At 35.0% G+C, this 12,480-nt stretch overlaps 1 protein-coding gene across 1 annotated transcript; it reads left to right on the plus strand.

Annotated features, from left to right (window-relative positions):
* Positions 1-1,701: 1,701 nt before the first annotated feature.
* On the plus strand, positions 1,702-4,224 carry LOC145107168 (protein SKU5 SIMILAR 14-like). Its single transcript, XM_079044020.1, has 7 exons — positions 1,702-1,956; positions 2,032-2,141; positions 2,252-2,522; positions 2,603-2,705; positions 2,779-3,496; positions 3,592-3,670; positions 3,987-4,224. The coding sequence occupies exons 1-7, from the start codon at positions 1,813-1,815 to the stop codon at positions 4,197-4,199; spliced, it is 1,638 nt and encodes a 545-aa protein (XP_078900146.1). The 5' UTR covers positions 1,702-1,812; the 3' UTR covers positions 4,200-4,224.
* The last annotated feature ends 8,256 nt before the right edge of the window (positions 4,225-12,480 follow it).

Genomic DNA, 12,480 nt, shown 5'->3' on the forward strand with positions numbered 1-12,480 from the left:
AGTCATGTTTCTTCCTTTCCCTTTAAGTCGACACAGAAAAAGAAATGTGATAGGTAGTTAATCGACGCCTAATACGCATGGAGGGTGGACATTTTTTTGTTTTCGTTCATATTCAAATTGTGACCACTAAAAACCTTTTTTGTCTTTAAATTGATAGGACTTTCTCAAATCCATCTTTACCTGAATAAAAAAAATCCCAAAATTAATTCTAAACATTTTGTTATGTTTTAGAAGTGTAGTGATTGAGGTGCATAACTTTATAAAGGTTTAACCTGTAAGCTAAAAAGATTATTATTAATATTTTTTGTTTTTGTTGAGATTTGAATATATGACATGGAAGCTCAAATGGATAAGGCATGTCTTTTAAACTTAGGTTATTTGTTCTTTTAACATGGAAACTGAAAAGAAAAAAAAAAGTTAATTGTTAATTGTTTTTGTTGACATAAACACACATTAAAAAAAAAATTAACACAAAAAAAAATCTTTGTTAATTGCTTTTCTTGAGATATGAATTTGTGACCTAGGAACTAGAAAATAGAAATTACACACCTTTATTATTTTAACCATACTTCTTTTGTTTTCTTTTAGAAATATTTATCTCAGACAAGATATAAAAATTCAAAACTTCTGAGTTTAGTTGTGGTTTTTTTTCATACAAAAATGTGTTTTTTAATTTTCTCGCGAAAATATATAATCCTTACGAAATTGTGTATATTCGTTAATTCATGGCTGAAATTAGTGAGGTTTTTTTATAATAAATTGTCCTTTGTGTTGGAAAAAAAATAATCTCGCGAATTTATAAGCTTTTTTAATCAATTTAGGTGATCATTTTATGATAAAAGATGAAAAAGTAGTATAGTATATGGTGATTTTTGTGAATAACTCTTTTTTAATCTTCATTCAAAAAATTATTCAGTATCCGGTCTAATTACTCCACGTTCCACATTTGGATGTTTATGTTGCCCTTTCGACCGACATACACGACATACTCACTCTCATAAATTAGTTCCCAAATCCACTGGCTTTCTTGGCTACGCTATAAATCATCAAGGCTACATTTGTTTGGTTTTCACTTTGATATCTACTCTAATAAATGAAAATATTTTTGACAAATGTCATTAACTCTTATTGATTTGGCCACGTGTCATTTTGAGGTTTTTTTCAATTAAATTTTTTCCACATGACATTTTGTGGTTTTTTCCATTTTATTAAATTTCACATAATATTTAAATGTAATAATTGCAATAAATGTAATAATAAATGCATATCAATATCATTAATTGATATTTATTCTAATTTCAAATTTTCTAAATTAAAATCTTATTAGTTTTCTATGTTTATTTATCTAAATTATTAGTTTAAATTTAAAAAAGAAAAAAACACTTTAATTTTAATAATTCATTATTTTTTTTAATTTTTCTTATAAATTCAAATTTCTTAAAATATTAAGAATTTCATAGTTAATTTTTCTTTTAGATGAACCCATGTAATACATGGGTCTTACACCTAGTTATATTATAAAGAATTAATATAACAAAGAAGATAAAATTCTAGAGGAACAAAGAAGAAGAAAACAAATCATGTTGTAACTATAAAAGAGTACTAGTGTCTAACTAATTGCTTCTTAACACAAAATTTCTAACCGATAACTACTACTTTCCTAACTTAACTCTAACACTCTACTTCTAACTTTAACAATATGCTTCTGAACATAGATCTGAAAATCTGTAGATATCTTCCCCTCCGTTTTTATCCTTTTCCATTTCATTGTCTGTTTATCACCCTGTTCTACCTCTCATTGATTCAGAGAAGATGAAGCAATGGGGTATGAAGACGTCATTGATGATATTCATGTTCATACCAATGGCTAAAACCATTAATGGAGAAGCCCCTACTAGATTCTTCAACTGGAATATTACTTATGGTGATATATCTCCTCTTGGAGTTAAACAACAGGTATGTATTTCAATCTTCATTTCTTAATTCTTACTCTAGTGTACATTTTGAATTCATACACTTCGGGGGTTGCAGGGGATATTCATAAACGGGCAGTTTCCGGGCCCACAAATCGATTGGATGACTGATGACAATGTGATTGTTAATGTTCACAACAGCTTGCCCGAACCATTCCTCATTACTTGGTCACTTCTAACTTCTTATTTGTGTTTGATTTAGCTTTTCTGATTTTGTACATTTTCAAATTGCAATGATCACGAATGCAATAATATTTAAAATTTGAAATCATGATCAGGAATGGAATACAACAGAAAAGAAATTCATGGCAAGATGGAGTTTATGGCACGAATTGCCCCATCCCACCTGGTCAAAACTTCACATACAATCTTCAAATAAAGGATCAAATCGGAAGCTTCTTCTACTTCCCTTCCCTTGCTTTTCATAGGGCTGCCGGAGGCTTTGGTGGCATCACAATCTCCAGCCGCCCTTTGATCCCCGTCCCATTCCCACCACCTGCCGCAGATTTCACCATCATCGCCGGTGACTGGTTCAAGCAAAACCACACCGTAATTAACTTCTCAGTTTCTATTTTCTAGTTTCAGTCTTTCAGTTACGTTTATTGTAATCAGCTGATATGATTGTTCAGGATTTGAAAGCAATTTTAGACGGCGGACATGATCTTCCATTCCCCGATGGTATTCTCATCAACGGCCGTGGACCTAATAGACTTAAATTCACAGTTGATCGAGGTACATAATCATCTTCCCTGAATGTTCACATTGTTATCGAGATTCAATAAATTTCGAATTTTTTTTCCTCCAGGGAAAACTTACAGGTTGAGAATTTCGAATGTGGGGCTTACGACATCGATCAATTTCAGAATCCAGAACCATAAGATGCTGCTAGTTGAGGTGGAAGGGACTCATACTGTTCAGAACACATACTCGTCTCTCGATATCCATCTAGGTCAGTCCTATTCCGTTTTGGTCACCGCCGATCAACCACCGCATGATTACTACATGGTCTTCTCAACCCGATTCACCTCTCAAGCCCTCGCCGCATCCTGCACTCTTCATTACAGTAACTCTCCGGGAACTTTTCCGGGTCCTCCACCTGGTGGCCCAACCGGGCAATTCGATTGGTCATTAAATCAAGCTCGATCAGTTAGGCAAAACTTGAAGGCAAATGGACCGAGGCCAAACCCACAAGGGTCGTACCATTACGGGACGATTAACTGCACTCGAACAATCAGGCTTGCAAACTCTGCTCCGATTATAAATGGGAAACAGAGGTACGCCGTCAATAGCGTGTCTTTTATTCCGGCGGACACCCCTCTCAAGATTGCTGATTACTTCAAGATCCCCGGCGTGTTTTCCCTTGGAACAATTCCAGACAGCCCCACCGGTGGTAGTGGTGGTGGTATCCTCCGGACTTCCGTCATGGCTGCTGATTTCAGATCGTTTGCTGAGATTGTGTTTGAGAATTCTGAAGATACTGTACAATCATGGCACATTGATGGCTCCTTCTTCTTTGTCGTCGGGTAAGCTTAAAATCCCATTTAGTTGCTAACTTTTTTAGATTAATGAAAAATCTGAGTTTGAAAATGTCAATACTGAAAATGGATGGAGTAAACAGGATGGATGGAGGGCAATGGTCAGCTGCTAGCAGAACAAGATACAATTTAAAAGATGGGATTACTCGCTCTACGGTTCAGGTATTACTATTTATCTTAAATATTTTCATTTCCACTTGTCAACTTTTTTTTTTTTTTTTAATTTACTAAATTTTTTTGAATATTTTGATTAGAATAAATTACTTTAAGAACTAGCAATGAAATTTATTTCTATATGATAGACAATTGTTATAATTGTTAAATTTTTTGAAGTATGATTTTGTAATATGATGAAATGAAAGTAAAATGCTATAATAGATAAATATTGAAAGTACATTGCTATGTCTTGTATCTAACCCGATAAATTACGAGACAATTTGATTTTTTTGTTAACTATAGAAATGTTATTATCATATAGGTATATCCGAAATCGTGGACCACATTGTACGTACCATTGGACAATGTAGGGATGTGGAATTGGAGGTCTCAGAACTGGGCTCGACAATATTCAGGCCAACAATTTTACTTGCGGGTTTATTCTCCTGTGAACTCATGGAGAGACGAGTACCCGATCCCCAAGAACATACTTACTTGCGGTCGTGCAAGCGGCAGGAGGCCTCCTCCTTTATAATTTATAGTGACAGAATGTCATTAAAGGGTGGCTACTTCTATATTTAGGAAGTTTAGGATCTTTAAGATTTTTGTAAAAGGCTATGCCATGTAATACCTTCTAATCCAAGATGATTTTAGTAATAGAAGTTCATATGACTTGTCGTTTTCCCACAAGGATTTCCACCACATACTTGTGTGTGTATGTGTGTATATATGTATACATGTATGTAGGTATGTGTATATGTATCTATGTATGCACGTACTTATGTATGTAAATATGTACGTATGTATAAATATCATATCAAAACGTTCACACAAGTGTTGGTGATTTCACGGTCACCATGTCATTTTAGTAATGCAATTTACAGATTACCAATCGAATTCTATAAAACTTTAGATCGTGGTCTCATATCGGTGTCTAGATACGAAATTGTTCCTTGAAGGATTATCCTCATAATCTGGATTTCGTATAACCCAAGTATAAGGTCGAAATATCATATTCAAAAAGTGATCACACGATATTTCAATTGGATCCATGATTCATATCGATTTCAAAAAATTCTTTTTTTCCCAACCCTACAACAAGTTCCTTTAGATGTACTCTAAGTCATTTCTAAATATCCGACTATACATCTTAATGTATAGTGTGGATGAGCCATCGATAAAAAATGAGATCATCACCAAAGTCATTGGGCAGGGTCAATCCTAAGGTTTGTTGCACCTCGGTTGAATAACATAATAATGCTCCATTTTTATATCGTCGAACCTAAACAAACTAATGTAAGACATATTTTTCAAAAATGACAACCTAACAAAACTATTTTATGCAAAAGAAAATTTAGTCGTACAAAGTAAATTTTACAAACTTCACCTTAAACGATCTCTTCTTACATTTCCTTGAAGCAAAAACATTAAAAGTATCGTGAATTCTTGTTTGTTGATTGAAACAGTTACCATAATAGTCTATAGCACTTTGCACCAAATAAAAGAGAAAGACATTCAAAGGAGCGTACCTGACAACTATCAATCTATCTTTTAAATAAGCATAGTGTAACATCCCAAAAATCATGACCAAAAATTTTATTTTTAATTATTAAATAAAACCATAGTTATCAAAATCATCTCATCAAAACATAAATAATAGTATCAAAACATTTGTCAAATATATCAGAGTAAACATCCCAGGCTAACTATAACGGTGTGTGCAATGCAGTCATCCCGAGCTCTTCCTTTCGCTACCGGAAGTACCTGAAATCAAAACTGAAAACTGTAAGCACGAAGCTTAGTGAGTCTCACCAAACTACCACATACCATACATATAATCATATAATCACATAATAACATTTCATGGGCCCCGCCCGCTACATCGGGCCACGCCCGGCATCGGTCCCCGCCCGGCATCGGGCCCCGCCCGACATCGGACCGAAATCCGGCATCGGGCCCCGCCCAGCATCGAGCAAAGCTCGGTATACATATAAACATATCAACAAATACACATAAATAATCGCATAACATAAACATATAAACATTCCTCGGGCCCCGCCCGGCATCGGACCGAAATCTGGAAGCATACAAACATTCCTCAGGCTTTACTCGGCATCGGACCGAAGTCCAGAAACATACAAAACAGACACATGCAAGAATCACGAAGACATCAAGCATACAAACATTCCTCGGGCACTGCCCGGCATCGGAATCCGAATCCGAAAACATATAAACCTACATCGGGCACTGCCCGGCATCAGACTTGGTCCGGAACATACTAGCGTACATAAACGGGTCGGCAATGGTGTCTTCGACCCGTCCCTACAGGAGGAAACTCACCTCGCAAAGCTGAATGCAGAATCTCACGGTAAGGAATCTCTGTGACATCCCCAAATTCACGGTCATTTAAAAAAAAATATTTATCCTTATTTGAAATTTTGAGTATCCTTTTTAAAGAATAATATTGCGGAATTTGTTCCCAGAAAAACATGATAAATATATTATCAAAGCATTTCCGAATAAGTGTATTTTCTTTTTTTTATTAAAACTTTGGGATGTCATTGTCAATACAGAAACATAAGCATAAACAGACCTTACATTCATTTACACTAGTGATCTACATCTCCTTTAATCTCTCAGTGTAATGTAGCTTCGTATCAACACCTGTGATACAAATAAACTAGTGGGTCAGGTTGGGAAATCTGGTGATTACATAGGGATTTCAATCCCACAATGTTATATCATATATATATATATATATATATATATATATATATATATATATATTAGAACTCACAAAATATACAATTTCATCATATATAAGCAACTCTTACCGCACCCCGTCGATCCTCTAACGACACGGTCCATACTCTCGGATCTAAAATTTACCTCTTTACTTAATCCATACCCCCGGATCTAAAACTAACCTATTTACCTGATCCATACTCCCGGATCTGAAACTAACCTCTTTACCTGATCCATATTCCCGGATCTGAAACTAACCTCCTTACCTGATCCATACTCTCGGATCGGGTATGTCTGATCCATACTCCCAAATCAATAATTATGCCCATTCCGTACTCTCGGAGTAGGGACAATTTACTATGTCTAATCCATACTCTCGGATCAATGTCAAGTTCTAAAGTTATTCTCTCCGTGTATATCTCACTCGTACTCGTAAGGATATACTACCCAATATTCCCCTTAATTAATTTAGGTTTACTCTGTAAGTCTGTATCCTAAATCATCATATATTATCAGGTATGCTCTTTAACACGCATTTCAAGCAATATCAAATATTTCACACATAAACATATAATTTAATACTTTAATCAATACTTGTATTAAAATCATGTTCATGAAAGGGACTATGCACTCACTTGTCAAAGTGATGATTTCAAACTCGGGCAGCGCTTCGCTTCTAACGATTCTATTTTCCTTCGACAAAACCTAGCATTGTTATCGCTAAGTTTTAGTCTAATCTTTATTGCGACTAATTATTAGTCTAGATTCATCATTAACTCAAAGTCTACTTTCATGATCTATCAAGGAACAACCAAGTAGGATCATATCGGAGGTAGGGTCCGTTTGGTATACGAAGTATACTGTTTGGAAATCCCACTTTAAACACATCACTAAATCACAGCCTAGACATCATCCTCGTAAGTAGATCAATCAGTATAACGACTCGGAATCACCGATAAATCTTGTTTATAAGTTCGTAATAACAATACTAATTTTAAATATAAGCTATATTTAAAATAAGGTAAGCATAACTTACTTACAAGGGGGTTTTAGCTAGGAGACGGACTCTGCAGGGGTAGAACTTCGTCGTTGAATCTTTATAAGAAAGATTCTTGCAGCGCTTCAGCGCTCACCTTACTATACTAAAACTACAGAAAAAGAAGTCGAATCACGAGGGACCGAAATGCTAGGGGGATAATAAGAGAAAGACTCTTGAATCAAGAGAATGGTGCAAGAAATATGAGAGCCTAGAGGCTCTTATTTATAGTAACTGAATTTTCAAAAACCACCATTTATATTTACTTAAATGACTAAACACCCCTTTATAATAATATTTTAAATAGATTTAATGATATTTGTACTAAACTAATGTCGAAAGTACTCAACACTAGTCTTATAACAACCGCATCGTCGATACCTTTCTAATGATATATACATATGTATATATATATATATATATGTATACGTATGTATGATTTTCACTTTATTTTAATATGTAAATGTGCTATTAAAAATTATAACTCGTTCATACGAACTCTGTTTTTGACATTCATTATATCCACGCGTAGCTATAGACGGGATCTACAACTTTCGTTTAGACTCCGTCGGCTAATTTTGAATTTATATTTTTGTCCATATTTTTATAAAATTAATTTTTTTGCTAAAATCATAACTCTCTCGTACGGACTCCGTTTTTGACATTCTTTTTCTCAAAATTCATATTTTAAGGAGTACTATGATTTTCTTTTTGGTCGCATTAGCTAAAAGTCAACCATTTTCTTTGTAGCTTTTTACGTCACACATTCCTTGTGCGCGACTGACTTTTATATCTTATAAAAATCATATCTAATTCATACGGATTCGGATTTCGACGAAATTTATATTTTCATGATCGGGAAGACGTGTATTTTCTAAATATATATATATATATATATATATATATATATATATATATATATATATATATTTGTGTGTGTGTGTGTTTTGGCGCACTTAATTTTACGATTTACGGACGATTGGACTGATTTTTCCTATTTTATTATATTATAATAATCATGAAACATATAGTATTCAAATAATTCTTATTTATTACATCAAATAGGTTACAATTGTTGACCATAACTATTACTTTGGTTAAGATTATTTATCCTAGACAATAAAAAAAAATCATTTTTAACGCTTATTACTGATTAGCCCGAATCTGCGGGTGTTACAATCTCTAACGGCTGCTCCAACGACTCCCCGACTATCATTATCACAATAACACTTAGTCAAAATCCAATAATCCTTCTTAGGGTAAAATGACCATTTACCCCCTGATCTAATTTGGACCATAGACTAGGCCCAATTCCATAACATCCATGGTCTAATTCTATATAACCTTTCCAAGCCCACTAATGGCCCACTTATGGCCCAGTTTTCTAAATTGGACCCAACTCCTCAAATGGTCCTTCCTTTAAACCCAAACATGTCCTTATCCCAATAACCAACTCCTGATGGCCCACTAAGGCCCAATAGCTAAGGAGTCCAAAGATTGGCCCAAACCGAGGCCCAAACGACGAAGAATTTGAATCGACTGAGTATGTGGGGCGTATTCCTCTGTACGCTAAGCGTACAGGCTGCATGGCTTGTACGCTGCGCGTACGGGCTTATACGCCCAACATACTACCCTGTTAAGCCATAAACTCCAAAAGGGCTTATTCCCTTAAGTCCTTAAGCTCCAAACACAAATCTGAGTCAACTAAAGTGTCTTAATCCATAAAGTTGATTACTTGGTGGCTTGCAACCCACCAAATGGTCCTAAACTTGAAATATGACAACTATCTTCCATGGAAATGGCTAGAACTCATGCATGGCCACAAAAGGACCTTCAAGATTGAAACTTTTTTGTTCTTGGGACTCATATAGCACTAAGGGTGGCAACCCTAAGCCTAGAAACGGATTTGAACCATAAAAATCCATTCTTGGGACCTAAAATGGTCCAAAACACCATTAACATAGATCTAAGGATACATGAGGCAAGTTGTGAGCTTTTTACCTCAAATGAGTGCTAAATGGTGATGTTATCTCAGATCTTTGAGCTCAAGCTACTCAAGTTCTTCTTCTTCAACTTCCTCTTTCTCCTTCCAAGCTTCAAATCACCAAAATGGGCTTCACAAGGTCAAAATCACACAAAGATGAAGAGGGTTAGGTTTCTAGGGTTTTTCTGAGTCAAGGTGGCTGGTAAGGAGGCTAGGATTTGGAACATAATGTTGTATTTATATGGTTTAAACCCTAAAAATTAGGGTTTTGAGTCTGCTCGTGTACGATGCGCGTACTCCTTGGTATGTTGCACATACGCGCATGAACCCCCTGTATCCAATGTTGCACTACGCCCCGCGTACGCCAAGCTTACGCCCAACATACGTCTTCTGGCAGCCCAATCATAACGGCCCATTCGCTAAAGGCCCAACTCAATAATGCACGATATATCTCATAGCCCAACAATTAATTACAAAGATATTAAATAATTATCATTACCTCAAGTCACGGGTGTTACACATAGTGTCTGAAAATTTAAAGATATATTAACACGTTGATATATATATATATATATATATATATATATATATATATATATATATATATATATATTACTGACAAAAACTCCAATCAAATTGGCATATCCAGTTCCCAAAGTGGTTATTGATTGTTGAAATATATAAATTTATCAAGCTCCTCAAGAATTGATATGTATTTTAATGTACAAGTTTTTTATTTATAATTTATAGTATATCACATCTAAACCACACCTTACAGACAGTGAACCTGATCCAGTATAGTATATGGCTTTGATAAGCAATGGTGTCAAACTCAAGGGGAACGGTAATGAATTAACATTAGAATAATTGATTATAGTTTATACTAAATAAACAAAATCAATAAAATGAGGTTTTTATTATAAAACTCAACTAAATCAATTACGAAACTAGCTAGATAAACTTACTGGAAACGAATCACTTCATGTACTTTTGGTTAACTACTAAGTGTATTGGATATCTATTCGTTATTCACCAATTCCTAAATTGACTAGTTTCTGGGTTTAGACAACTAATCCATTGATTATTTAGACTTTTAGTTGCAGTGATAACGTGAACTAATTATCCTAAAAATCAGTGTTCAATTCGTATTATGAGAGAATTGAATTATTAACATCAAAGATCATAAAGCTACTACACATGAATGTTCATCATATGTATTTTTACACATTAAAATTACAAACTTTACTATATAACCCTACATTTTAATCAAACACTAGTCATATAAATTTATAATTCAAAAAGTTATATGATTCAAACACATCAAGCTATATTATTCATCTAAACCTAACAATACTCAGCAATAAACATAAAATATTGAAACTTTAACACATAAGGATGTTTTATCAAGCAAACATAATAAATTAAATAAGAATAAATAATCTGAATAGAAAAGTAATACATAACCTCAATGATTCATCGAGTCTAACACAAATCAATAGGGTTTTGAAGCCCTAAATCAGAAAGTAAAACATATGAAAATCATAACTGAATGTTAATTGTGGTCGGAACAACAACAAACAGAATGAACTACGACATGAATCAGCTCACTAATCCTTCATATCTTCGCTCCATATCATCTTAACCCTCAAAACGGCACTTCTGGGGTTTATTTTCGCAGTGGACAAATTAAGGTTGAAGATATGTCATTAGGGCTAATTTTCGACTTTATTTATGGGTTTCAGTTGTAACATCCTAAAAATCATAAATAAAAATTTCATTTTTAATTCAACCAAAATCATCAAATATCCATATCAAACCATTCAAAAGTATGTCATGGTAAAATAGTCATCAGAGTACAATTCCCAAAATCATAAAAGTGAGGAAAAACATGGGTGGATGCGATGCGATCATGTCGGGCCCTTCCCTTTCGAGCTGGAAGTACTTAAAACCATAAACATAAATCTGTAAGCACAAAGCTTAGTGAGTTTCCCTAAAATACCCCATACCATACATACATTACAGTCAAACATTATTGGGTCTATTTCACCCCTTTCGGTCTCTTTCAACCAGTATTGGGTCTATTTCACCCCCTTCAGTCTCTTTCAACCAGTATTGGGTCTATTTCACCCCTTCCGGTCTCTTTCAACCAGTATTGGCTCTATTTCACCCCCTTCGGTCTCTTTCAACCGGTATCTGGTCTATTTCACCCCTTACATCTAAGCATATAGTCATATAAGCAAGAGTCACAAAGACAACAAGCACATACAGGCATAACACTAAGTGTCACAAAGACAACTATCATCCTACACACATAATCCAATGGGTTAGCATTAGTGCCTTCGACCCACGAATACAGTGAAGGAACTCACCTCAGTATAAATATTGACAAACCACACTCCTGGGTTGCTTCTACTACGACTCTTCACATTGAACATTCCAAATTAACCCTAATAAATAATCGGGGTAATAACCCATAAAAGGACCAGATCACCGTCTAACATGCCAAGGGGTAAAATGTCATTTTACACCTTCCTGTAATGGACTCCTCAACCTATTACCCAAGCCCGAAAGACCTAGGGTCCAACAAGGCCCAAGAGACCTAAGGCCCAACAACGACCCAAAAAGGCATAAGGCCCAATAATGGCCCAAACGACCTAAAGCCCAAAAAGGGTTCCTGGTGAGTACGCTAAGAATACCACCAGTACGTTCGGCGTACCCACTTTCACCGAAAAAGAAAATGGGGGCTCGCGTACGTCCCAACTAGCCAAAACATCGTTAAGCACTTAATGCTTTAGTTCCAAACGTCCAAATTGAAAATCTGGCTCGTGGGGAATGCCTTAAACGACAGAGTCATCAACTTGATGCCTTTGAATGGATCCAAGAGACCCAACATGCATTTCTAACATTCTAACTTCATATTAAGACTATCAACTTATGCATGGTGGAGCTTAACTTATCAAGATGCCATTTTTATGATTCTATAACTCCAGAAATACCAAGAAATGACCCAAACATGTTCTAAAGTAGCTCCTACTCACATGAACCAAACCA

This window comes from Lactuca virosa, chromosome 4 (genome assembly GCF_052849685.1).
Source record: "Lactuca virosa cultivar CGN04683 chromosome 4, Lactuca_virosa_CGN04683_v6, whole genome shotgun sequence".
In the NCBI taxonomy this organism is placed as follows: Eukaryota; Viridiplantae; Streptophyta; class Magnoliopsida; order Asterales; family Asteraceae; genus Lactuca; species Lactuca virosa.

Bases quoted from the DNA above. Each gene is read 5' to 3' on its own strand.
- LOC145107168 (XM_079044020.1), top strand. From the start codon at position 1,813: ATGAAGCAATGGGGTATGAAGACGTCATTGATGATATTCATGTTCATA. The intron at 2,142-2,251 runs GTCACTTCTAAC...AATCATGATCAG, and splicing joins GAACCATTCCTCATTACTTG to GAATGGAATACAACAGAAAA. The intron at 2,706-2,778 runs GTACATAATCAT...TTTTTCCTCCAG, and splicing joins TAAATTCACAGTTGATCGAG to GGAAAACTTACAGGTTGAGA.